At 36.4% G+C, this 27,420-nt stretch overlaps 1 protein-coding gene across 3 annotated transcripts in view; it reads right to left on the reverse strand.

The window, feature by feature from the left end:
• Positions 1–27,420, reverse strand: part of DSE (dermatan sulfate epimerase) — a 94,712-nt gene that overhangs the window by 27,261 nt on the left and 40,031 nt on the right. For 2 of the 3 annotated variants that reach the window (XM_078155182.1, XM_020971606.2), the window contains one exon: positions 26,911–27,379. In XM_078155182.1, the coding sequence (XP_078011308.1) occupies positions 26,911–27,326 (416 nt within the window). In that variant the 5' untranslated portion in view covers positions 27,327–27,379. Of the gene's footprint in view, positions 1–26,910; positions 27,380–27,420 lie in introns of those variants that run through there. The other variant, XM_020971608.2, reaches the window with a different exon arrangement.

Below are 27,420 nucleotides of genomic sequence, written 5' to 3' on the forward strand. Positions count from 1 at the left end.
AACTTCAAACGCCTTATATTTATCTTTAGTGCTGTTGTTTTATAGCTATTTCTCCTCCTCCACCACTGGTTTCTGAAACTTTTCATAACTGAGAAATACACATCATTTCAAATAGCTTAATATAAAGCCTTGCAAATAAATATAAAGACATGGGGTCTATTTGAAAGTTTTCTCATCTCTGTCCCTTGGTTCCCCTGGGTTGACAAATCTTCAGTGTTATCTAGAAGTAAGGTACCTTGCCTGACAAAGTAATAACTTTACAATTCATAGAGTAAATGAATATACAAGTGCCCTTCCCTATGGCTTCCTCCAGGCGGCCCTGAAGCCTTGGACTACTTACAAAAACGACTCATTGAGAAGTACTTAGAGTAGCTAGAAAAGTATTTAGGGAAAAACCTGACGTGGTGGCACAGAATGGTGGCAAATAGTACTAATCTTAGAATCTGGAAGACCTGAGTTCAAATTCTGCCTCAAACACTTACTAGTTGAGTGGCTCTGGGCAAATCACCAAATTTCTCCTCAATTCAGTTTCTTCAAGTATAAAATGAGGATAATAGTAGCACCTTTCTCACAGTTGTTGGGAATACTAAATGAAATAACATGGATAAAGTGCTATATTAATACTAGCTCAGGGTCCAAACATGTAAAACAGATCTATTAAGGCAGAGATCCTCATACATATGCAAAGTGCAGTTCTTTACTGTACTTGGTGAACACTGCTGAGGTAGCAAAATCAACTGATTGAGTCATGTGAAAAGTCACCACCAAAGCTCTTCCTTACCGTCAGGAAAAGTTTACCTATTCTTATAACCCAGATAGCTATGGTTGCCAGAGACTGAAATGCTGTTCTACAGAGACCTCAAGCTATTGTTTCCTTTCCCAAATCATAAACATATATATTTGTATATACCCTGTCAGAACAACAACAACAGAAAGAATGAACACTTTGAGATGAGATAAATATTACTCAGTCGAAAATGACGCTGGGAGATTTGAGGGAGCCAAGGAGCATTTTTGGTGGTTTGGAGCCCTCCTGGTCTTCTGAGTTAGGCTTAGCTAACTATGGACTGATGCCAACTCGAATACTTATGTAATGATTTCCAGTTCACTTCAAAAATGAAATTAAGAATCGTGCCTTTTTAAAGGCAAAGAGAGGCCAAAACTTTGTGCAGATTCTCCTTGCAGAAACTGCCTCTCTAAGAGTCTTTACCTAAAGCTTTAAAGTTCAAGTCTCTTGGGTAAAATCAAAGCAAGATTAAATGCAAGTTTTATAAAGTTTTACTTTTCACCTGAGTTCTTCTAAAGCTATTCTTTAAAAAGAACATTATCCTGCTATGATGTGGAAGCAGTTGGATAGGACAGGAGAGAAAATTTTCAAACAGTAACTGAATGGTGGAAAAGGTAGAGAAGGGACATGGACAATTTTGTTTCAGTTTTGTATTGTCCACCCCACCCTCAACACTTACACCACCTGGAACATCATAGGCTTAATAAAAGAGTCCTGAATTGAACTGAATTTGGAGAGGGTACCACTCACTCAACAGAAATTGATTTAATTTGCTGATTAACTGAGTTCAGAATGTTGGCTCACAGGTTCTTTCTAGGTAACATCATCATTTGAATTTACAGAATCTGAACTCCAACAATGTCATTTTGTACCTATAACATTCCTCCTGTTGTTATTAGCATTAATAGGATTGGGAAAGACTTGCTAAAGTCTTATTAATACCAGAGCTCATACCTTCTGACTCTCACTTCATATATGTTTTCTATTACACCCTGCTGCTTCCACTTCTGAGTATATTTTCATTATTTTGGGGAGCCACTGTTCTCTCCCACTGAAATATATCTGACTTTATAATGGAAGTTAAGGGGGAAATAGGATCTGCTATGGCACAGTGGAAAAAGCATTACTTTGTTTTTCTTAGACTATTAAAATGTTGATAACCATGAACTAGTGGATTTAGAATCAAAGAATCAAGAATGGGGTCTGAATCTGGCTCGATTACTTACTAACTGTGTGACCTTGGGCAAAATCATTTGAGTTTTCTGGGTACATTTTCCATCTGCAAAATGAAGTTCCTTTCCATAAAAAACTGAACACATGTGTTCAACAGAATGGCTTTTAGTTCTGGGAAGAAACAAGATTTGCCTACATGAATATTCTCCTTTTGGATGACCTTTTATTGTGTAAAATGTGTAATTTTGGCTAATGTTTTAGGATGTAATTCAAGGATACCCACTTGGCCTCAATGAATTACTGACATCTCTCCTTTTCTTATTTTTCTTTATTTCCTCTTGTAACAATCCTTGGATTAAATCTTGACTTCATTGTCACATCTTTCTATTTTTGACATAATTGAAAGACATTTTCTATTTCTGTTTCCTAAAAGTACTTTATTCCTGGGCAGGAAATTTTTCTGACGACCATAGATTATTATTTTAAATCCCCTCTGTCTAAGAGGAAGTATCTGAAAATAAATCATGGCTAGACAAAAAAAAAAGTAATGGCAAATAATTGGGCTCAAAAAAGGTTCACTAACATGGATAATTTGAAAATTACTCTGAAAATCAGTAAATAAGTATGATAAGAAAAGAGAAGATTATGATTTGTGGTATTTTCTCAGGAGAAAGTTAAGCCAGATCCTGTAGTAAAATAGCATTGATAACATATAAGTGAAACACTGATTTCGATTACCATCTATCTATGAAATAGACTATAAATCCCCTGCTGGAAGGGAGTGTTTCATTTTTGTTTCTGTATACCTAGCACCTGGAACATAGTATGGCATAGCATATTTAATAAATCTTTGCTGAATTAATGAATGAATCTATATGGGACAACTTGTAAAATCATATGTAATTTTGTAAAGTTATGTAAGTGGGATTACAAATGTAATTAATATGTAAAATATGTAGGTACTATTCCCCTGAAAAGGGTTCCAATAAGCCACTTCAACGATTTGCAAAAAAAGAAAAAAATATTCTTCTTGTTACCTGGAAGAGGTTAAATATAATAACAGGCTTAATAAACACATGTGAGAACAAGGATTGTCTAACCAATGTCATTTTGCCCTGTGCTCTGGAGATTTGGGTAAAATTAGGATGAAATTATGATTTTAGGACCAAAGGTGTTAGGGGAAAGGATTGGAGGAGTTTAGATTTCCAAGAGCCAAGATGGTGGAGTAAGCAGTAAATTGCTACAACTTTTCCATGTTCACCTCCAAACAACCATAAAATACCACCCCCAAAAAAATCCTGGAACAATATAACCAGCAAAAAGAAAGGGTGAAACAATCTTTGAGCCCAAGAAATTTGGAAGATTGTCAGGAAAGGTATGTCTCACTTGGGTAAAAGGGGAGCACAGTTCAGGATAGGAAGCATTCTAGCAAGCTAACTGCAAGCTTCACCTCAGCGAGGAAAGTGGGAGATCCTGAGCCCCAGTGAGGTGGAGCAGGGAACTGCCAACACCAGGACCCCCACGTGCCTCAGCATAGCCAGGGGAACTGGCAAACTCCAGCTCTAAGAACCTTAGAGTAGCTCCAGGCAAACAGGCAACCTCCAGCAGCCAGACCACCAAGTGCCTCAATGTAGCCCTTGGAAAATGCAGAAACAACCCACCAGCCTCAGCATACCCCAGACACAAGCACTACGACCTCCACTCAACACCAGGTAAGGTGCCAGACCCTCACAGCCTCTAGTAGCATTAGCTACCCCCTTAGGTCACCCCCTCAGTGCATCACCCCACACAAGGGTCCCCCGTGGGCCTCAGGGTAACACAAGTGCAGCACTAGGTAAACAGCCAGGGCCTGCAGTCCCTGGCATAAGAAGCCTGAGACAGTGCCCTTTCTACCCTGGGAGCATAGCTCAAATTTAAAAGAAAGGAAAAAGGCCAAAAAAAAAAAAAGAGCAAAAAACAAAAACAAAAGCAAAAAAATAATCTGACCATAGAAAATTATTATGGTGACAGGGAAGATCATGACACAAACTCAGAAGAGGACAACAATATCAAAACATTTGTGGACAAAACCCCAAACAAAAACAGGAAATGGTCTCAGGCCCAGAAAAAAACTCATGGAAGAGCTCAAAAAGGAGCTTAAAAATCATATGAGAGAGGTAGAAGAAAAATTAGGAAAAGAAATGAAAGTGATGCAAGAGAACTGTGAAAAATGAGTCAGCAGCTTAGAAAAAGAAAACAACTGCTTAAAATTGGCCAAACAGAAAAGGAGATACAAAAATCCGCTGAAATAAACAACTCCTTAAAAAGTATACTTGCCAAAAAAAAAAAAAGAAAATATAACTCCTTAAAAGTTAGAATTGGGCAAGTGAAAGATAATGACTCTATGAGATATCAAGAATCAATGAAACAAATTTAGAAGAATGAAAAAAATAGGAGAAAATGTAAAATACCTCATTGGAAAAATAGCTGATCTGGAAAATAGATCCAGGAAAGATAATGTCAGAATCATTGGACTACCTGAAAGCAATAGTCAAAAGGAGGATCTGGACAGCATCTTTCAAGAAATTATCCTGGAACCAGAGGGCAAAATAAGCATTGAAAGAATCTACCCCAGGAAACAGATCCCCAAATAAAACCCCAAAGAATAGTTAAATTTCAGAACTATCAGTTCAAGGAAAAAATAGTGCAAGTGTCCAGAAAGGAACAATTCAAATATCAGGAAGCCACAATCAGGATTACACAGGACTTAGCAGCTGCAACATTAAAGGATCAGAGGGTCATGGAACATAATATTCTAGAAGGCAAAGGAGCTAGGACTATAACTAAGAATCACTTACTCAGTGAAATTAAGCACAATACATCAAGCGAAAAATGATCATTCATTGAAATAGAAGGATTTCAAGCTTTCATAAGGAGAAGTCCAGAATTAAACCAAAAAATTTATCTACGATATCAAGACCCAAGAGATAAGCAGGTAAAAAAGGGAAAAAGAAAATATAAGGGCTAATAGAGCTAAACTGTTTACATCTCTACATAGGAAGATGATACTGTAATTCTTAAAAACTGTATCACTAGTAGTACAGCTAGAAGGAATATACATAGATGGAGGGTACAGGTATAAAGGGAATTGAAGGGAATGGCATAAAAATAACTAAGGGATGAAAAAGAGGGGTACACTGGGTACAGAAAGGAGGGAGACATAGAATGGGGTAAATTATTTCACATGAAGAGTCACAAAAGACCTATTACAGTGGAGGGGAAGATGGGAGGGTGGACAATGGGCATCACTTGAACCTTACTCTCATTAGTATTGGTTCAGAAAGGGAATAATGTACACAGTCAGTTGAATATAGAAATCTATGTTATCCAATAGAAAATTATAAGGGGAGGAGATTAAAAAAAAGGGGTTGGGGGACTGACAGAAGAGAGTGAAGATTGAGAGAGGCAGTAGACAGAAGCAAAATACTGTCGAGGAGGGAAAGGGTGAAAGGAGAGAGAAGACAAACAGGAGGGAAATACACAGTGAGTAATCATAACTGTGAATGTGAATGGGATGAACTCTCCCTTAAATGGAAGCAGATAGCAGAGTGGATCAAAAACCAGAATCCTATAATATGTTGTTTATAAGAAACACACTTGAAGCAGAGAGACACACACAGAGTAAAGGTAAGGGGGTGGAGCACAATCTATCATGCTTCAGCTGAAGTAAAAAAAGCAGGGGTAGCAATCTTGATCTCAGACAAAGCAAAAGCAAAAAATAGACTTAATTAAAAGAGATAAGGAATCAAACTACATCTTGCTAAAAGATATCACAGACAATGAAGCAATATAAATACTAAATATATATGCACCAAGTGGTATAGCATCCACATTCTTAAAGAAGAAGCTAAGTGAGTTATGGGGAGAAATAGAAAACAAAACTATACTAGTGTTGTTGTTCAATCATGTCCAACTTTTCATGACTCCATTTGGGATTTTCTTGGCAGAGATAAAGGAGGGGTTTGCCTTTTCCTTCTCTAGCTCAATTTTACAGATGATGAAACTGAGGCAAATAGGAAGTGACTTGCACAGGGTCACACAGATAGTAAGTTGTCTGAGGCCAGATTTTAACTCAGGAATTCTATCCCAGAGTTCTATCCAATGTCACAAAAACTTATAAAGGAGAGAGTAATAAGCCATACTGCAATCTGTTTAGTGGGGAGTTAGCTTTTTATAAACACTTGTTTGTGAAAGGGACAAAAGATAAAAGATAATAGCTTGAAGAAATGGTAGGATCAAGAGGAGGGTTTTTTTTAAAGGATGGGCAAGATTTGGGCATATCTCCTTTCAGAACTCAATAAATCTAATCAAAAATAAACAAGAAAGAAACCAATGAGGTAAATAGAATGTTACAAAAGTTAGATATGACAGACCTTTGGAGAAAACTGAGTGGGAACAGAAAGGAATACACTTTTTTCTCAGCAGCACATGGCACCTACACAAAAATCCATGAATTAGGGCATAAAAACCTTAAAATCAAATGTAGAAAGGCAGAAATATTAAATGTATTCTTTTTGTATTATAATGCACTAAAAATCACATTCAACAAAAAGCTGTGGAAAGATAGATTAAATATTAATTGGAAACTAAATAATCTAATTCTAAAGAATAAGTGAGTCAAAGACAAATCACAGAAACAATAAATAATTTCATTAAAGAGAATGACCACAATGAGACAACAAACCAAAATTTATGGGATGCAGCCAAAGAAGTACTAAGGGGAAAATTTATTTATCTAAATTCTTACATCAACAAAACAGAAAAAGAACAGAACAATGAATTGGGCATGCAACTAAAAAAAAACTAGAAAAAGAACAAATTAAAAATTCCTAATTGATCACCAAATTGGAAATCCTGAAAATCAAAGGTGAGATTAAAAAGATTGAAAGTTAAAAAAAAAAGCAATGGTTAAGCTAATAAATAAATCTAGGAGCTGATTTTATTAAAAAACCAATAAGACTTATAAGTCACTGGTTAAAAATAAAGAGATTACAGATTTAAAAAGAGAGAAAAAACCCCAAATATCCAGTATCAACAATTAAAAGGGCAAAATCACCACCCATGAAGAAGAAATTAGAGCAATCATTGGGAAATATTTTGCCCAATTATATGCCCATAAATCTGACAATCTGAGGGAAATTGAGGAATATTTATGAAAATGTAAATGAACAGATCAGGAAATAGATCTAAATAATCCTATCTTAGAAAAAGAAATTGAACAAGCCATTAATGAACTCCCTAAGAAAAAATCCCCAAGGCCAGATGGATTTACAAGTGAATTCTACCAAAATTTAAAGAATAATTAATTCCAACACTATACAAACTATTTGGAAAAGTAAGTGGAGTCTTACCAAACTCCTTTTATGATACAAATATGGTGCTGATGCCTAAACCAGGAAGAGCTAAAACAGAGAAAGAAAATTATAGACCAATTTCCCTAATGAATATCAATGCAAAAATTTTGAACAAAATACTAGCAAGGCAATTACAGCAATATATCACAAGGATTATACACTATGACCAGGAGGGATTTATACCAGGAATGCAGGTTTGATTCAGTATTAGGAAAACTATCAATGTAATTGACAATATCAATAACAAAACCAACAAATTATATGATTATCTCAACAAATGCTGAAAAAGCTTTTGACAAAATACAGTATCCATTCCTGTTAAAAACAATAGAGAACATGATAATCACCATCTATCTAAAACCATCAACAAGCATTATTACCATGGAGATAATCTAGAAGCCTTCCCAATACAATCAGGGATGAAACGAGGATGCCCATTATCACCTCTATTATTTAATATTCTACTAGAAATGTTAGGTATAGCAATAAGAGAAGAAAAAGAAATAGAAGAATTAGAATAGGCAATGAGAACAAAAACCTATCACTCTTTGCAAATGATATGATGTACACTTAAGAGAACCCTAGAGAATCAACTAAAAAATCTACTTGAAATAATTAATTTTAGCAAAGTTGCAGGATATAATCTAAACCCACAAAAATCTTCAGCATTTCTTTATATGACCAACAAAGACCAGCAGCAAGGGGTAGAAAGAAAAATTCCATTTAAAATAACTGTAAACAATATAAAATACTTGGGAATCTGCCTGCCAAGGCAGAAAAAACAAACAAACACAAAAGGAATCACAAAGAATCAGACACTAGTGGAAAAATTATTCGACAAAATTAAATGTGGCAATGAGGAAGTTTCCTTGGAAACTTATTATTATAAGTTGTCAAAAATTATTTATACATATAAATACAAAAATTATTTATACATAAATATTTTGCATTTATTGATAAATATACCTTTAACAGGGTTCAACTGCAAATGTGTGCCCTACCCATTTACCTAATAGAACTCAGAAGACAAACCCAGGAACTATATGAACACAATTACAAAACACTTTTCACACAAATAAAGTCAGATCTAAACAATTGGAAAAATATCAGTTGTCCATGGGTAGGTTGAGCCAATATAATAAAAATGACAATTCTGACTTAACTAATTTGCTTATTCAGTTCCATACCAATCAAACTACCAAAAAATTATTTGATAGAGCTGATTTGATAGAAAAAAAGTGACAAAATTCATCTGGTAGAACAGAAGTTCAAGAATATCAGGGGAATTAATGAAAAAAAATGCAAAAGAAGGTGGCACAACAATACCAAATCTCAAACTATGTTATAAAGCAGTAATCATCAAAACTATCTAGTATTGGCTAAGAAATAGAATGGTGGATCAGTGTAATAGATTAGGTACACAAGACACAATAGTCAAAGACCATAGTAACCTGGTGTTTGATAAACCCAAAGACCTCAATCTTTGGGAAAAGAACTCATTATTTGACAAAAACTACCAGGAAAACTAGAAAATAATAGAACACAAACTAGGTATAGACCAAGATCTCACACCATATACCAAGATAAGGTCAAAATGAGTGCATGATTTAGACATAAAGGGTGACACCATAAGCAAATTAGAAGTGCAAGGAATAGTCTACCTGTCAGATCAATAGGAAAGGGAAGAATTCCTGACTAAACAAGAGGTAGAGAGCATTATGAAATGTAAAATAGATAATTTTGATCACATTAAAATAAAAAGCTTTTGTACAAACATAACCAATGCAACCAAGATTTGAAGGAAAGCAGAAAGGGTAGAAACAATCTTCATGGCAAGTATCTCTGATAAAGACCTCATTTCTCAAATATATAGAAAACAGAGTCAAATATAAATTTGACTACAATATAAATTAAATACAAATCATTCCCCAATTGATAAATGGTCAAAGGATGTTAACAGGCAGTTTTCAGATAAAGAAATCAAAGTTATCTATAGGCATATGAAAAAGGGGTCTAAATCACTTTTGATTAGAGAAATATAAATTAAAACAACTCTGATGTACCACCTCATACCTATTAGATTAGCTAATATGACAAAAAAGGAGATGTGGGAAAATTGGGATAATAATGCACTGTTTGTGGACTTGTGAACTGATCCAACCATTCTACAGAGTAATTTGGAACTATGCCCAAAAGGTGACCAAACTGTGCATAGTCTTTGGTCCAGCAATATCACTACTAGGTCTGTATTCCAAAGAGATTATAAAAAAAGGAAAAGGACATACATGTGAAAATATATCCATGGCAGCCCTTTTTGTGGTGGCAAAATACTGGAAACTGAGGGGATGCCCATCAATTGGGGAATGAATGGCTAAACAAGCTGTGGTATATGAATGTAGTAGAATATTATTGTGTAATAAGGAATGATGAACTGACAGATTTCAGAAAAACCTGGAAAGACATATATGAACTGATGCAAAGTAAAATGAGTAGAATCAAGAAAATATCATGCACAGCATCAGCAACATCATCTAATGACCAACTATGAATGACTCAGATCTTCCTAGCAACACAATGATTCAAGACAAGTACAAAGGACTCAGGAAGAAAAATGCTATCCACATCCAGATAAAGAACTGATGTACTCTGAATGCCGATCAAAGCATATTTTTTCCACTTACTTTGTTCTTTTTAATGTTTTTTTTTCTTTTTGATCTGTTTCTTCTTTCACAACTGTGACTAATATGGAAATGTTTTACATGACAGTACATGTATAGCCTATATAAAATTGCCTACCATTTTTGGAAGAGGGGAGGGCAGAGAGAGAGAGAGAGAGAGAGAGAGAGAGAGAGAGAGAGAGAGAGAGAAATCTGGAATTCAAAATACTGTAAAAATGAATACTTAAAATTGTCTTGGCATGTAATGGGGAAAATTGCTATTAAAAAAGAAGAAGAAAGATGGGGGAGTTCAAGGCAATTCAGTAAACATTCATTAAACACCACTTCCTAGGTACTCTAGGTGCTGGGAATACAAAGAAGATATGAGATATTTTTGTTCAGTCGTTTCAGTTGTGTACAACTTTTTATGACTCCTTTTTAATTTTTTTTTTTTGGCAAAGATACCAGAGTGGTTGCCATTTCCTTCTCCAGTTCATTTTATAGATGAGGAAACTGAGGCAAACAGGGTTCAGTTACTTGCCCAGGGTCACAGAACTACTAAGTGTCTGAGGCCAGATTTGATCTTAGGTCTTTCCGACTCCAGACCTGGACACCTAGCTTCTTCATATAAGGCATAACAGTGGTGATGAGAGCTGTGTATACAAAGAATTATCATATGATTTAAAATGATTAAGTACATCTAAGAGATAACCAGAATAGTATGAAAGATTCAAGGACAGGAAGAGATATCAGGGAAGGCTGCATGGATAATGTGTAGTTTCACATTAGGGTAATGAAATAAGATTTCAACAAGCAGAGATGATGGTGGTTTGAAACATAGTGGGAGAGGGCTGAATGACATGGTAGAAACAGCAAGCAGTCTAGTCTGAATGAATGTTGTAAAATAAGCAGGCAAAAGTAATCTGGAGCCAGATTGTAGGGGTCATTAAATGCCAAACTAAGAAATTTATATTTTATCCTATTAAGAAATGTATGACCACAAAAGATGTTTGAGGAGAGAAATGGTATTAGGGAGATTATTTTAGCAGTTATGTGGAAAATATGGACCAGAGAAGGAAGAGTCTGAACTTAGATTAGTGGAAACAGAAATGAAGAGGAATGTTTCTTAGGGAGAACTCACAGAACTTACTACCTGAATGAATGTGGGATCTAGAAAGGAAAGAATTCTATCCCTGGTCAAGCAGTTTGACATTGATATACTCTGCTACTTTACCCCTAACTCAGGCCTTTTGCAGAGTCTAAGGTTTGATAGAAGATTCCAAAGTTCTAGAATTCCTAGAGAAGAATTTTAATAGCAAGAGAATTGGTTATAGAGTAGTGTCTACTGACACTACAATTAAGATGGATAATCAAATCAATAAGCATTTATTCAGTCCTGTGTGCTAAGCTAGGTGGCATGGTAGATAGAGTCCTAGGCCTGGAGTTAGATAAACCAGAGTTCAAATATGGCCTCAGAAGCTTGCTAGCTATGTGAACCTGGGCAAGTCACTTAACTTCTTTGTTAACCAGTTTCCTCAACTATAAAAATAGGGTTAATGATAGTACCTACCTTCTGGGGTTGTTTGAGGACCTAATAAGATGATATGTACCCTTAGCCCAGTGCCTGTCACAGTAGGAGCTACATAAATATTAATTATTAATGCAAATCTTAACTATTAATGCAAAGAGGAGCTAGGTTGCACAGTGGAAAGATCACTGGCCCTGGAGTCAGGAGGACCTGAGTTCAAATCCAGCCTCAGACATTTACTAGCTATGTGACCTTGTATCTCCTCAGGAGAATGTATGCTCCTTGACATCAGGGACCATTTGGTTTTTTCTTGTATCCTCAGCACCTAGCACATTTCCCGGCAGATAGTAGGTGCTTAATAAATGTTTGTTTATTTGAACAACAAAATAAGGCAAGGCACAATAAGCACCAAGTGAGTGGTACACATAATAAGGATCACAGGATTTTAGAGAAAAGATCATTGTGAATTGAGGTGGTCAAGGAAAACTTCTTAGAGGAGGTAAATTGGGCTTTAAAGGACAAGGAGTATTTTGAGTATTTAAGTTCTGAGGCTTGCAGACACTTTGAGTAAATACTTGGAAGCAGGAAAGTATAAACCACATTCTCAAGACAATGAATTGACCACTTTGGCTAGAGGGAAGGGCTTGATTAGAACAGTAGGCAATATTGGAATCAGACGACAGAGGGCCTTGAATGCAAAGCTAAGGAATAACATGGCTAAGGAGTGATCAGTGTTGTAGGAATTAATAAAAGAAAAATCATGTGTTAAGCACTCTGTTCCAGGCTCTGCACTAAGCGCTAAAAATAAGAAAATTAAAATGAGATATTCTGGCTCCCAAGGACCTTACATTTCAGTATGGTGAGACAATGGCAGATGTTGGACATGAAAGGAAGTTCTGCTCTAGAGAGTCACAGGGATGGTGAATTGAGCCACAGGGCAATCAACTATCATGTCCTTTGCAGAAATAATGGTAGTATTGATTTGATTACAGCTCCTAAAGCAAAAGGTAGAAGAGAGACAGGTGGTTCTTACACAGCAGGGATTATGGAAAAGGGGATGGACTCGATGGTATTTGAAGTTGGACAGCATTAAGAAAATTACTCTGATGGGGAGATACCATGAGAGTGTTATATAATTTAGTAAGAAGGAAGAAGCCAGGTGAGGAAGGGAGACTGCCAAGAAGACTTTCATAGCAGGCCCAACTAAAGTGGTTAGGATATAACTTAGGATGGTGTAACTGGAATGGAAAAGAAAGGATGGATTTGAAAGAAGGATGGAGGGACTAGGAGAAAAAGAAGAAAAAGGGCCCACATTTCCTATCTCCTCACCATTGTTTACGGTTCACAAGCACCTTTCTACCCTGAATACCCATTTCTTATAACTGCCTACTCGAAATTCAAAAGGCCTGTCTCAAAGGAATCCTTCCCAGATTCCCAGTGGATATGATCTCTTCCTCCAATGAATCCCCATGGCATTTTGTTCACACATATTTATTTACCTGTTCTATAGTGGGATTTTTTTGTCTGTTTAGTTGTATTAATCCAGGTACTGTAATGTCAGCTTCTTAGAGGCAAGAGCTTATTCATCTTTGTATCTCATGTAGAGGTAGCAAAACATCTTGCATAAGAATAAAGTGGTCAATAAGCATTTGAACTAAATTGAAATGAAAATGAATTAAATTGAAAAAAGGCATCTGAGGTTATTAAGCACCATGACACTGAAAACAAATTAAACTGGAAAGAGGCAGCTGAGGATATTAACCACCCTGACCTTTGCTAAAATCGAAGAAACCACCAGCATCAAAAGAGGCTTAATCATCCCATCTCACTCCTTAGTCAGTCTCTGCAACAGTTCAGTTTAAGCAAGAGCTAAAACCCAGCAATTCAACACATTTTAAAAGCCACCAGATGAAAGTATTATTGTATTTAATGTATAAAGACATCTGAAAATAAAACAATGCAAATGCCCAGACTTTACTTAAGAAACAAAATAGACACAACAAAATGACTAAAACAGACAAACCCTTTGCCTTGGATCTTTGGGTGAAGTAATGTGTGAAATTTAAATGAGCTTGTCATTTTTAATGATAATATAATATTCAATATTGAAATTGCAAAGGTCTTGCCAATTTCCTAATTTGTCAACAGTTTCCTCATCTGAAGAATATTACTATTTGTACTCCCTTCCTTATAGCACATATAATTAAATTAAATTCGACAAACATTTATCAAGTCAGTCAGTCTACTGGCATTTATTAAATGCTTACTATGTGCCAGGTATTATGCTAAGCACTGGAATATACAAAGAACAAAAATATGATCCTTGCCCTTAAGGAGTTCACATTCTATTGGGAGAAATCACAAGTAGATAATTACAGGCATCTAAGATGTAAATAGTAGAAATGGAAGGTAATTTTGAGGGGAGGGAGTAGGAGGAAAGGAGCTGGGAAAGGCCTTCTGCTTCGAGGGATTTGAACTAGTCTTGAAGGATGCTAGGGGAAGCTAAAAGTAGAATGTGAAGAAGGAAACCATTCCAGGCATGGGGAATGTTAATACTAGATAGACAGATAGAAATAGATAGATAATATATGTATGTGTATATATGTATATGTATATGTATATGTATATGTATATGTATATGTATATGTATATGTATATGTATATGTATATGTATATGTATATGTATATGTATATGTATATGTATATGTATATGTATATGTATATGTATATGTATATGTATATGTATATGTGTGTTTATGTGCATATCCAAAACTCTAATGTTCAAAAGGTAGGTAGCATGGCAAAGTAGAAAGAATGAAGGATTAGAAAGGACTGCGTTCAAATCATGGCTCTTCTACATACTACCTCAGTGGCCTGTGGCAAACTACTTCTTGTCTCTCTATTCCTAAGCTTCCTCATTTGAAAAATATGGATGTTGAAACTTTAAGGTCTCTTGCAGCTCTAAATCTATGATCCTACTAACATGTTAATGTACAGGTTTTTTAAAAATGCAAAATATACTATAACAGCAGAGTAAATCAGAGGAAAAATTTATTTTATCTTAGAGGCCATCAGAGGGTATTACTTTTTTTTTCCATTATTTTTCCTTTTTTGATGAGGCAATTGGGATTAAGTGACTTGCTCAGGATCACACAACTAGTAAGAGTTATATGTCAGAGGCCGGATTTGAATCAGGTCCTCCTGACTCCAGGGCCGGTGCTCCATCCACTGAGCCACCTAGCTGCCCCTAGAGAGTATTACTAATCTTAAAGCTTACTTTCTGACATGTCCAACATAAGGAATCATACGTAGAATTCTCTCTAACTGATCTTTGTTGTTATCAAAATACCCTGAATGAGTAGGTATAAAACAATATTACACCAGTATCATTACTGCCTATTAGAAAGATAGAAAAACCAGAAGATAGAAAATGAAATGCCCATCATTTATGAGAACTGCTGCCTGTTAATATATCTTTCTCTTTGTCTCAGTTTATTTTCTTTCTTGCTTTCAATTATACTTCATGTGTCTTTGACATAGAAAGTTGGCAGAAGTCTCTTCATTTTTATTTGTGTGGTCAACAACCTTCCTGTTTAAGTGACTCAAATAAAGAAAAATCATTCGTGTCAAGTTCCTAACTCCATATTCAGAAATTTCATATAATTTAATGTTGTGAAATGTTTTGGATGTAACGATTACTTTAGTGTCACTACATTACTGTGTGTCAAAAGCTGTAATAGGTGACTTAAGTCACAGCCACAAGCACAGATAGAAAAGAAGAGAGATGGAAAAACAGAGACAGAAACAGAGATAGAGAGAAAAGTATGGCAGAACTGAAAATTTTAATAAAATTTTGGCAATAGAAGGAACCTCTGAAACCATCTAATCTATAATCTTTACCTAAGAAATATCTATCACATGTGAGCATTTAGCCTTTGTTTGAAGATCTCTAGTGATAGGGAAGTCAGCCCCATGCAGTAAGAAGCATGGTGATTCTGGAGACAGGTCTGAAATCCTGATTCATCCATTCAGTAGTCATTTATTTCCATTTGCTACCCGTGTGACCTTGGATAAGCCATTTAAACTGAGTATCAGTGTCCTTGCCTATGTATAAGATGAATGAAGAGGGCTAGATGATCTCTGAGGCTCACCTTACCCCTGAATTTATAATTTTTTGACTTCCCGTGCCAACCCATTCTGACCTTGGACAAAATTGTTAGAAGAGTCTTCTTTAATTTGCTGCATTGTAACTTCTACAAATTGATGCCCTCTGAGGCCAAGGAAAATAGATTCAGTTCCTTTTGACATGAAATACCCTCTAATACTTGAACACAGTGATCATAATCACCTACATGTTTTCTTCTTCAGGATAAGCATCCCTACTACATCCTCCTACAGCAAGGTTTTGAGTCTTCTTGCTATTCTGACCGTCCTCTCCTGGATATTCTCAATATCCTGTAAAAATAACAATAATGATGGCCAAACTCACTGTGGAGTCGAACAAAGTTGCTAAATCTTTTGCGGGGATTTATGAGTCTTGCTTTTATGGCTCCCATATGGAAAAGGGCCAAGTTCTCCAGACTACTTTGCTATAAGGTGACAAGAGGAAAATCTGGTCTTTCTACTTAAAGTTCTACAGTTTCAAATTTCAGATTGTCTGAAAATACTCTCTCCCCAAATCTTAGACTTAATTGAAGAATAAGTAGAGAAGAGAAAACCCATGAAACAGCTATCTGGGAATTTATTTAGGCAATATGAGAAAGAGAGTAAGAGAGAGACCGAGACAGAGACAGAGAGAGACACAGAGAGAGAGAGACAGAGGCAGAGACAGAGACAGACAGAGACAGACACAGAGAGAGAGAATCAAATTCCTCATCTTGATACTTAACAGTACTGTCACTGATTTGTCCATCTCAATATGCCAATGATTATTTTTTGATATACACCCAACATTCACCCCCAAGGCTTGCAATTCATAACAAGGATCTAATAAACTCTCGATCTGTTGGGAATAAAAGCTAGTTATTTCTCTAACTTAATTTATTTGCCTAAATCAGTTTTCCTGATTTCCTGTTGCTGACTGGCTTTAAAGCAATAGTGAAGTAATTTCTTTTCTCTGTGATTTATATTCTGTTTGATGATAAAACTGCTAGAAAACCTAATGGCTCAAACCATATTTTCCAACCACACATCACTGGAGCCATGGGGGGTGGGATGTGTGTGTGTGTGTGTGAAATCTAATGTAGATGAAATTATATATTTTCTCCAGGCCAGGTGAAACAACAGGCAGGAGAGACAAAAGGTCTGGTGGAAGATGAACATAGATTCAGGAAGATCTAAATTTGAATTCCATTACAGATACTTACTAGCTATGTGACCCTGGGCAAGTCACTTAACTCTGTGGTAATTTTCTAGTTTAAAAAATGGGGACAAATAGCATCTCCTTGATGGGTCTGTTGTCAGGATCAAATGAAATAATATATGTAAAGTGTATTGCAAACCTTAAAGCACTATATAAATGTTAGTTATTAATTATTACTATCATACAACTTCAGAGGATATGAAAATATTTAGGGAAAAGAATAATCATTTATATAGAGCCTACTACATGCCACGCAGGGTGCTAAATGCTTTTTACAAATATTATCTCCTCTGATCCTCACTTGAGGATGCTTTTACAGAAGAAGAAAATAGGGATTAAGAAGTTAAGTGACTTGTCCAGAATTACTCAGGTCTTCCCCACTCCAGGGCCAGCGCTGTCTCCACTTTACCACCTAGCTGCTCCAAGAACCAACATGTGCTTCAATTCTGTTGCTTTGCAATGGTTTATAACATATAGCAAATGATTCAGAATCTTCTAGGGCCTTAAGATGGGTAGTACAGGGAAGACAGAATTAGATACTGCTGTAGAAGATTTAGGTTTATGTCCCTAAGCTACCTCTGTCTAGCTACGATATCTGACATTAATAGAACTTTATGATCTGCAAAGCCTTTCACAATTATCATATTCACTCCCCCATAGCTGCCCTGTTAAGTAGGTATAGGCATTATTTTCCCAACTTCATAGATGAGGAAACTGAGGCTCATAAATTAAGAGACTTTGCAAGGTCATTCAGCTAATCAGTATAAGGAGCTTGATCTGACTCAGGGGTTTTCTGTCTCTAAATTTAGCACTTTTTTCTGGGCCTTAATTTCCTTACTGGTGAAGTCAGGAAAATTATTCTCCCCCTTCCCCCACCTCCCCCTTCTCCCTTACTTATTGGGAAGATCAAGTTGCATAATTTAAGGAAAGTACTTTGTAAATGGAAAATGTTAGCATTATCATTTTGAACATCAATTATAATTGTCCAATATTTTATGTGTAGATGATATTAGGGATTGGGCTAAACTGAACTGACTCTGGGGCATACACTAGAAATTATGTTTTGGAATAAATTCCTGTGTTTGATTTACTTTATTGTTACTATTATTCTCCTAAAACCCAAGTGCTGAAAATAAAAGCTACTGGAAGGCTCCAGTTACATAGAATCCAGTCAATTAGAGCTTTCGTGTATGTATGAAGGACCACACGTGAAAAAACAAAACACATTTATAAATTAAAACTAGTCCACTAGCAAACTAGAAGACAGTGCTAAGAAAATCTCAAGGAAGATTACATAAAACCAAATTTAATTAAATGGTATCATTTCTTTTTTCTTTCTTTCTTTTTTTTTTAAGTGACTTGCCCAGGGTCACACAGCTAGTAAATGTTAATTGTTTGAGGCTGGATTTGAACTCAGGTCCTCCTGACTCTGAGGCCAGAGCTCTATTCACTGGGCCATCTAGCTGCCCCCTAAAATGGTATCATTTCTTGAAACACTCAATTTAAACTTTGTTTTGGAACCTCACTACATAGAATTCACCATCCACCAATTTAGTAAAGGTGTATTATAAATGGTAACCTGTGATACAATGAAAATTACAAAACTGCCCTCAATCCTGTCCAGCTTCTTTTTGCTAGTACAGGAAAGGTGACAGAACAGGGGGCAAAGGGGGATAAGAATCACAGTTTTTAGAACATCTGTGAGGTTTAACTTAGTTGTTGGTACTCTTAATGTAAAACCCTTGCTCCATGACTAAATGGACATATTATTGGTGAAAAAGAATTATATCAAATTTCGGCATTATCGCTATAAATTAAACCAGAAGACTGAAGGAAATTGCAGCTAAATATAAATGGCTTAAAGGATTTCTTAAGATGGCAAGGCAAATAAAGGGGCTGGGGTGGTTTTACCATGCACTATAGACCCTTCCCAATATAACAAGAAAACACCATTTCATGGGATATTTGGTCATCTCATATTGTAATGCTCATTTCACAAAAAGACCACCATGAAAATAATCACAACTTATTCACCGATACCTGTTATTGGGACTGGATAGAGAAATTCTATGAAGAATATGGCTAGCTCCTTTAAATTAAATCAACGTATACTTTGAATATTGGTGATTTCAATCCCAAAAGGGAAATAGGAGAGGAGGAAAAGAAATATATTGAAAAATGTAGATCAGGAATTAGGAATGAGAGAGAATCAGAGGCCCATAGAGGCCAAAGACTTGTAGACTACTCAGAAATCTTCCTTTATATCAGGAGCACAGGAGGTCTTTTTTTTTTTAATGTGAGGATAGGTGATATTGGAAAGAGACATCATCAGAGACATATATGCACGATGGAAAAAGAAGAAAAGGTCAGGAGGCAGGAGTGTAGGCTACTGGCAGACAGCGTATGTGCTTCTCACAATGTAAGGAGAAAGCAAGGAGGATCGCCATCATTTTCAGTGGACTCCCTTTGGTAAATTGATGGGAGGGCATGGATGCCTATGAGGATGGGTATGCATGTATGAGTTGTAATTTTTATCATTAGAAAACTTGCACACCAATGAGATCACAAATCTCTTTGAGTCTCTAATTGTTATAACTTCATTTCCTTCTCTGTAGTTTTAAGTTCTTTTCAGCACTCAATCAGTTTCTTTCACGGGCCTCAGCATGTATACTCAAGATCAGAGGAGAATGGTTCTTAGGATTATAGTTTTAGAGCTGGAAAGGAACAGAACACAGTCCAAATGCCTCATTTTAGAGATGAGAAAACGGCGACCTAACGCGTTGAAGTGACTCACCCAAGTGGGGTGAGTCAGAGATAGGATTTGAACTTTCTGACACCAGAGCTAGTATTCTTTCCTCTGAACCATGCTATCTCCCAGCCCAAATGTAATCCAGTCAACCTCCCTATGATTCCACAGACAAGAATCGAAAAGAAATTAAAATTTTAATTCAGCTCTCAAAAATCATGAAATCATTTGGAAAGAAAGGAAGGGGTAACAAAATCAAAATGATGCACTTCGACTTAGTTAAAAAAATTAAATTTCAAGTTGGTAAATTAAATACCATGCTGGTAAATGTTTACCTGACTGTCTGGGAGAGGTGGGGCATATATGTACACAACACACTTTTAAGTTTGATTTGCACTGTTAACCATTATCACTTTCTTAAGGCTAAACAAACAAAACAACAAATGAAGCCTTTGTAGGCTTTGCTGATTTCCAAGGTGTAAGTGTTCACACTGAACATTTAACAACTGGTGAGCCAGTTGGTGATGGTTCCAACATACCCCTGATTAAAAGGACAGAATCTAAAGGAAACTGAGAGCCATATTATCTTTAAGTGGATCTTAGTAGGTACCATCATGTTACCAATGATGACTTGCATAGGAGAAATGGCATAAATGACATCACCAAGGAGATGTATGACCAGAAAAAAAATGGTAGATAAGTCACGTAGCAAAAATGGATTTCATCCTATTGGCATTAAAGAGCTAGAGAAAGGCCTCTGGAAAGTTGAAAGGAAATCCTATGGAGGATGTATGGAAAGACAATGATAGGAATTACATGGGTATGAAGGTATGAGAAGGGGTTTTGATTTTCATGGATAAAAGAAGTACAGGGATGAAACCATAGATCCATTGAAGTACCAAAGAATGGAGTCTAAGGCTAAGCTGGACTCCCTCCAAAAAATAAAAGAGAGATACTATACTTTAAGTTCCACTGGATTCTGTAGCATCTCCCCTTAACTGATAAAACATCTCTGTGAATTAGGACTTGTAAAGGGAAAGGAGCAGAGAACATTCAGTCCTTGGAAAGGTTGAGTTCAGTTGGAAGTAAGAGCATTTGAAAGGCTGATTCAAACACAGAGATGCCATTGGCTTGTTTACATCATTCTGGAAAATAGTGCTAATTTGTGCTTGTGATAGCACAGAACCACAAAGAGTCTCTTTCATTTATGACACAAGAAAGAAAGGGGTAGTTTCTTAAATCATTATCACCTTCATAATTATTAGAAAAATTTCTTTTTTTCCTTTATAGTGTATGTTTTACAGCTGGACACATAAAAGGTAATTTTTTTTAATAGAACAGCAGCCTTTAAAATGTTTTTTAAGCATGTGTTTAAAAAGAGGATTTTAAAAATGACAACTAAAATAATATTACTTTTATTTAGCTGTTGAATTACCAAATGCCAAATGAAATATAACATATTCACAGATTTTTTTTTTTTGGTACATGTATTTCCCAGATGTGGGTTTTTCTTGGGGGGGGGGATTTTTTTTTTTTGCTTGTTAAGAAGGCAGATCATTGTATATCCCCTTTGTCTCCTTTGCTGGTATTATGATGTACTCATAAAGAAAATGCCCAGTGGATCACTAGTGGAAATTTGAAGAAAACCAAGCCTGTGAAACTTTTATATGTTGAACAGATGTTTGAGCAATAAGACAAGAAATAACTCTACTTCCCAGAGAAAAATACAAACTCCAAAACCAGATACTCTCATCTTCTTTGAGCATACATACCAGAAGGGCTGGCCTGGGAGTAAGAAGGACCTGGGCTCCAACCTTGTCTCTGACACATACTGGCTGTGGGAGAATGGGTAAGTCATTTAACCTCTGGGTACCCCAGACGGTTCTAAGATTATAAGGGAAAGAGGACTGCCTAACCTGAAATTGGACTTTTCCATACCAATGAAATCATAGTTCTACTGGATCAAAACAAAATAAAAAACACATATACAGAAATATACAAAATGGTATCTGGCTGTGGGTGAAAGTGTTATGTATGATGAAAGTGACCTTTTACAGGAGGGCTCATGGCAAGACCAGACATGCTCTCATTTGCTACTTCACTTATGTCTAATGATAGTAGGCATTTCCAGCCTTGCACGTTACACTCCAGTACTTCCCACTCAAATGACCATTTGCAGGAACACAGAGGAGGTCTTAGGTTTTAGAAATAGTGGGTTGGGTCTTTCAATTCAACAATTCAAGTCAACTTTTTAAGGCAAGTCTGCCACCTTAATTCAATAGTAATAAGCACACTAAATGTATTTATTTGCTTATTTACTTATCTATCCATTCATTTGCTAATTTATCTATCTATTTATTTATCTGCTTACTTATCCATTCATCCATCGATTTATTTTCTTATCGACTCATCTACTTACCCATTTATTTATTTATTTCTATTTGTTTATTTATTTTTAGGCTGGGTGTCTCTTTCTTGCCCAGGTTGGGAATGTAGGGGCCACTTCCCAAATCCCACTACTGACTAGCCTAGAAGCTTTGATCTACTTTGTTTCCACTCTGGGCCAGTTTGCTTCTTCTTAGACAATATGCTGGCCCTTGCTCCCAGGGGTTCACCATTACCAACGCTTAACTTAGTGTGGACACCTGATTAGGTTTGTTGTTTTTGTTCAGTTGTGTCCAACTCTTTGTGATCCCATGGACCACAGCATGCCAATACTGTCCTTGGGGTTTTCTTGGCAAAAATACGGTAGTAGTTTGTCATTTCCTTCTCTAGTGGATTAAGGCAAATAGAGGTTAAGGGACTTGCCCAGGGTCACACAGCTAGTAACTGTCTGAGGTCACATTTGAACTCAGGTCTTCCTGACTCTAGTGCTCTATCCACTGGGTCACCTAGTTGCATCTCTGACTGGTTTACTCTATGCAATCAAGAACTTGTAAGCTCAGAAGATTTGCCACTCAGCTCCCAACTCCCACACTCCCCTCCTTCGAAGCAACTATGTTCTTGTGCCCCCACACCTGGCAATACCTGACCCAAAAGACTTAGCACAGTTTTAAGTTTTAGTAAGCTTAAGATTGCACTAAGACTTTTAGAATATCTTGTATTTCTAACAGAAATTATTTATGCTATTAATCCAACATAGAGAATGATTTTCTCTTAGGGAAATAGGGCTTCTTATTTATCATTCTGTAGTCAAATATTATAGAACCATACCCTACAACTAGTATCAAAGGAGACAGGCATACCCATATGTAACTGCGCTATAGATTAAGAAAGCCAATGTATACCCATGGCGAATTAGACCAAAAGCATATAAAAATTCATATTTTAGTCATATTGAGTAACATTATTGGTCTTCTTATCTTTTAAAAACATAATCAACAGCATCTATTAGGATGATAAAAGATTTTTCAATAAAAGGTCCAATTGCAAAATAGAATATAAAAGGATTGCAGGCATGGTAATTTTTTTAAAAAATTAAATTTTGCATGTTTTATTTTCTACAGAACTGTCATTTCACGGGCATCTGCAACTCTTGGTGAGGAAACTCCCTTTACCAATGTAGACTAACAAATATACTATGACCTAAGATCTTAGAAATCTACTGTGGACACTGATAGATTAAGTGACTTGCCCTGGGTCACATAACTAATATGAGTCAGAGGTAGTTCTTCCTGACTCCAAAAAAAGTGCTTTATTATTATGCCATACTGCTTCTCTAAAATTTCCATGAAGCTATTAAAAACACAACCCCACAGCTATGCTAACCAAGGCAAAATAGTTAGAAACCAACATTCTGTGTGCTCCAATCACTTCCCAAGCTAGAAACTGGCTATCCATTTGTAAGCAGGCGACCTCCTGTGAGGATAACATTAAATTTCTGACATAGGCCAAGGAAAGAACACTAGTGTGATACTAACAAGCCACTGCTTTTTTTTTTTTAATAAAGGATAAAAGCGTAAAGCTACATCTACCTTCTACAAGTGAATAGGCTTATTCTGCTTTGTTCCAAAGAACAGAACCAGGCCAGGAATCAAATTTGGGTTTGAGATCAGAAAACAAACAGACCAAAAAACCCTTCCCTAACAATTGGAGTTTGCCCCGGGTGGAATGAGCTTCCTTGGAAAATACTGATTTCTCTCACTAGGAGTTTTCAAACAAAGATTGGTTGACCATTTGTCCCTTCTGTTATTCTAGACTTTTTTTTTTTTTGGTGAGGAGAAGAGTATCGGCTGGGTTGGTTGGACATGGAGGTTCCTTATGATTTCTACTTTCGTCAGTCTTCCCTAAGTAGGTCACCAACCATGTTCCTTATTTATAAATGGATTGCAATGTGCCTCTAAGAATGTGAGAATCTGAACTTTTAGCAACTAGATCAAAACTAGCACTTTTTATGTCAGGTTACTTGCTTTCACTCAAACCACAGGATGTATCTGCTCCTCTAGTGAGAACATGCATTCGAGGTGTATGTTTATATATTGCTATGTTTTTGTACTATATCATAAAACTGAATTGTTTTATGAAATGGTCTTGCTTTTAAAGAAAAGGTCTTTCACAGCAGTCTTCTCTTTTACTGGTTGATATGAAAAAAACAATCTATTGCAACTAATACTTGGGAATGTTTTCATTGTTGTCTTTAAGAAGTCAGTCATCTGCTAAATTATTTATTTTTATAAACTCTTTGAAAGTTAATATCTGTGTAAAATGGATCCTGAAAAAAAGGCCACAGTTAAGAATGACAAATGTTTCTTTCACTGGGATGGTAAATATGGTTGCCATTTTTGATTAATTGACTTCCCCAAGTGGAAACGGCTTCTAGTAAGTTGTATATTTTAAGTGTTTGCTCCAAATAAAGATTGAAAGTATATTCTTTCTTTCTTCTTGGGGAAGTATTCAAATGCTGCAGAACCAAAAAACCTGTGGATAAGCATTGAATCCAACCAAAATCATATCTTTGAGGCCTAAAATAACTACACAGCAGCCTTATTTTAATGAACAAAACAGTCTAAATTATTTGTCTCTGATGTGAATTTCAAGTTAATCTTACCATAAGTTTTTCCCCCTCATAAAGTTCCAGGAAACTCTTCCAGATTTATGGGCAAACAGGGCTTTTAACCAGATATTGGCAGAAATTAGTCAGGAAACTTGCATAATACTCGCCTTCACCTTTGTGACATCTGGCAAGATTCTTTTTGTTAAAAACCTAAATGTATTGTTGGCTTTTAAAAAAATGTTTTAAAAAAATAATCCACATTCCTGGTACCATCAAGTGACAATCGCTAAAGGGAAATGTCATATAGCTTATAGTCATTGAGTGGGGTTTGTTTTGTTATTTTGGATTTGTATCTCTAATGATACAAAAGTGCTTAATAAATGCCTGTTGGTTGATTCACTGGTTGAACCACTAACACTGGTGGTTAAAATCATTTTATCACCTTTTTAAGCAATCTATGTCATTCTTACTTGAGCCAAACAAGGGAGAAGCTGTTCATTCATGATTATGAATTTTAGAATATAAATTACATAATAAGGATTCATCTTTTGATCCATACACATACGTGAGTGCATGTATGTGCTTAGACAGTTTTTAGATTACTGTTTAATCCTTTAATGATAAATTAACTTGTCTGTCGAGTCATAGTGACTTTCAATTTCTCACTGTCATCAATGTCAGAAAAGCTAAATAAGACCTAATTTGCTGCCTCCACTACTAACAAAGATATCTTCAAGTATTCCACATTGAATAGTCAAATGAGATCTATGATACCCTAAAATATGCCTGTTACAGAAAAGGGAAAGTATTATAGTTAAATGTTGTAACATTTATATATTCAATTCTGAAAATTTTGCCCGTGTTCCTCCTACATGTTCCTTCCTTCCTTTATTTCCCTTTTCTTCCCTTGTTTTTCTTTCCCTTTTGTTCCTTTTTCTTTCTTTTTTCTCTTCTTTCCTTCTTTTTCCTTCCTTCCTTTCTTTCTTCCTTTCTTCCTTAAACTATGATATTTCTTGGTAACAGCAGTGTGGAAACTCCCTCCACAGATGCAGATGGCTATTTCATCTGTAACTTACAGTAAGTGCTTCCTGAGTCTCTGATAAAGAAAGCCTTTTGCCTGGTCTCTTGCCAGGACCCAGGCTTCCACAACACTTCCTGCAGTCCCTTCATCATGACCCTACACTCAGACTCTCTCTACTCCACAGGAAACTTGGCCTCCACCCCTCACATTCCTTGCTCCGATAGATGGGCCTTTTTGCCTTATTTTACAGGAAACTGGGCCTCTGGGCTGCTTCTGCAGTCTCCTCTCCATGCAGAGGTACCCTTCCCCCAACACCTTTTTATGTGTTGTTTTCCCCTATTAGAATTGAAGCTCCCTGAAGGCAAGGACTATCTTACTTGCTTCTATTTGTATGTGTAATGCTTGGTATAGTGCCTGGGATACATAGTAAAGTGCTTAATAAATGCTCTGTCTGTGTGTCTGTCTGTCAAGAAGGTGACTAATCTAAGATCACAAAGCAAATATGTATCAGAAACGGGAGTGGGGTCTTCCTAACTACAAGCCAACCCTCTCTAGAGGCAGTGAGGTGAGGAGTGGATAGACACAGCTGAATTTGGATTAAGGAAGATGTGATTTCAAATCCTGCCTGAGATACTTACCACCTGTATGATTCTAGGCAAGTTATTTCATCTCTTTCAGCCTCAGTTTCCTCAGCTATAAAATGAGAATAAGAATAGCACCTACTTCACAGGGTTGTTGTGAAAATCAAATGAGATCAATATATGTATGGTACTTTGTAAACCTTAAACCTCTACATAAATGTTAGCTATTATTATTATTATGCCATATAGCTCTACTTGACTAGATTATGCTTAAATATTTTAATTTTAATCATAAAAATAAGGATAAGAAAAACTTCTAAATGTCAAACTGTCTCAAACTTGCAACAGCTCAAGAAACGTTGATGAACTCACATGGCAGGAAGGGCTGCAACTAATAGTGATCTAAGTAGATATCCATTTGGGGAGCACTAGTGGGGGAATATGTGGAATGAGAGGGCATTATTAAACATTTAAAGTGAAACACACTAGGACCAGGATGCAATTTTCAAACTGTGCTTAGGGTTATAAATGTTAGGTACCAGTTTTGATGGTAGGCAAAAGCTATGTGAGAATCCTGTTTATAGTGCTTTAACTAGAGCCCAGATTCATTCATTCCTTTGAAAGTATCAGCATTTATACAAAAAGAACAAAAAAAGGACAAAAATCTACCAACTAGGCTGAGCAGCCATCCTCTCCATGTAGTCCTTGGCCATATTTTGGGCTTCGATGTTCTCAGGATACAGCACACAGAACATTGCCAAGGCACCCAGGTTGTTGCCATAGATTTCATTCCACCTTGCACTGTAATCCTTGGGATCCCAAGGAGGAAGATACTCCAGAGGACTAGACAGCATGGTATGCACCGCTTCAGTTAACCGTGCAGCAATGTGCCGGTGTGTACTGGCTGCCCTCCGCTGCAGCTCCTCCACCTCCCCCTTGGAAAAATACAGCATTGGGTGGCTGTCATAGTTGGCATTGATGAAGGGAATCATGACTTCTGGGTTCTCGTCAGTGATGTAGGCTGCCACTAAATAGCACAAATGTATGAAAAACACACTGGGAGCCCCCCGTGTGTGAGTCCTCATTATGGCATCAGATCTCCAAGTCGCAAAGGCAGCCAAACCATCTTTGAAATGTCCTGAAAAAGGAAAAACAAAGATAAATCAGCATGGCATGGTG

This window comes from Phascolarctos cinereus, unplaced genomic scaffold (assembly GCF_003287225.1).
Source record: "Phascolarctos cinereus isolate Bilbo 61053 unplaced genomic scaffold, phaCin_HiC Scaffold_5;HRSCAF=322, whole genome shotgun sequence".
NCBI lineage: Eukaryota > Metazoa > Chordata > Mammalia > Diprotodontia > Phascolarctidae > Phascolarctos > Phascolarctos cinereus.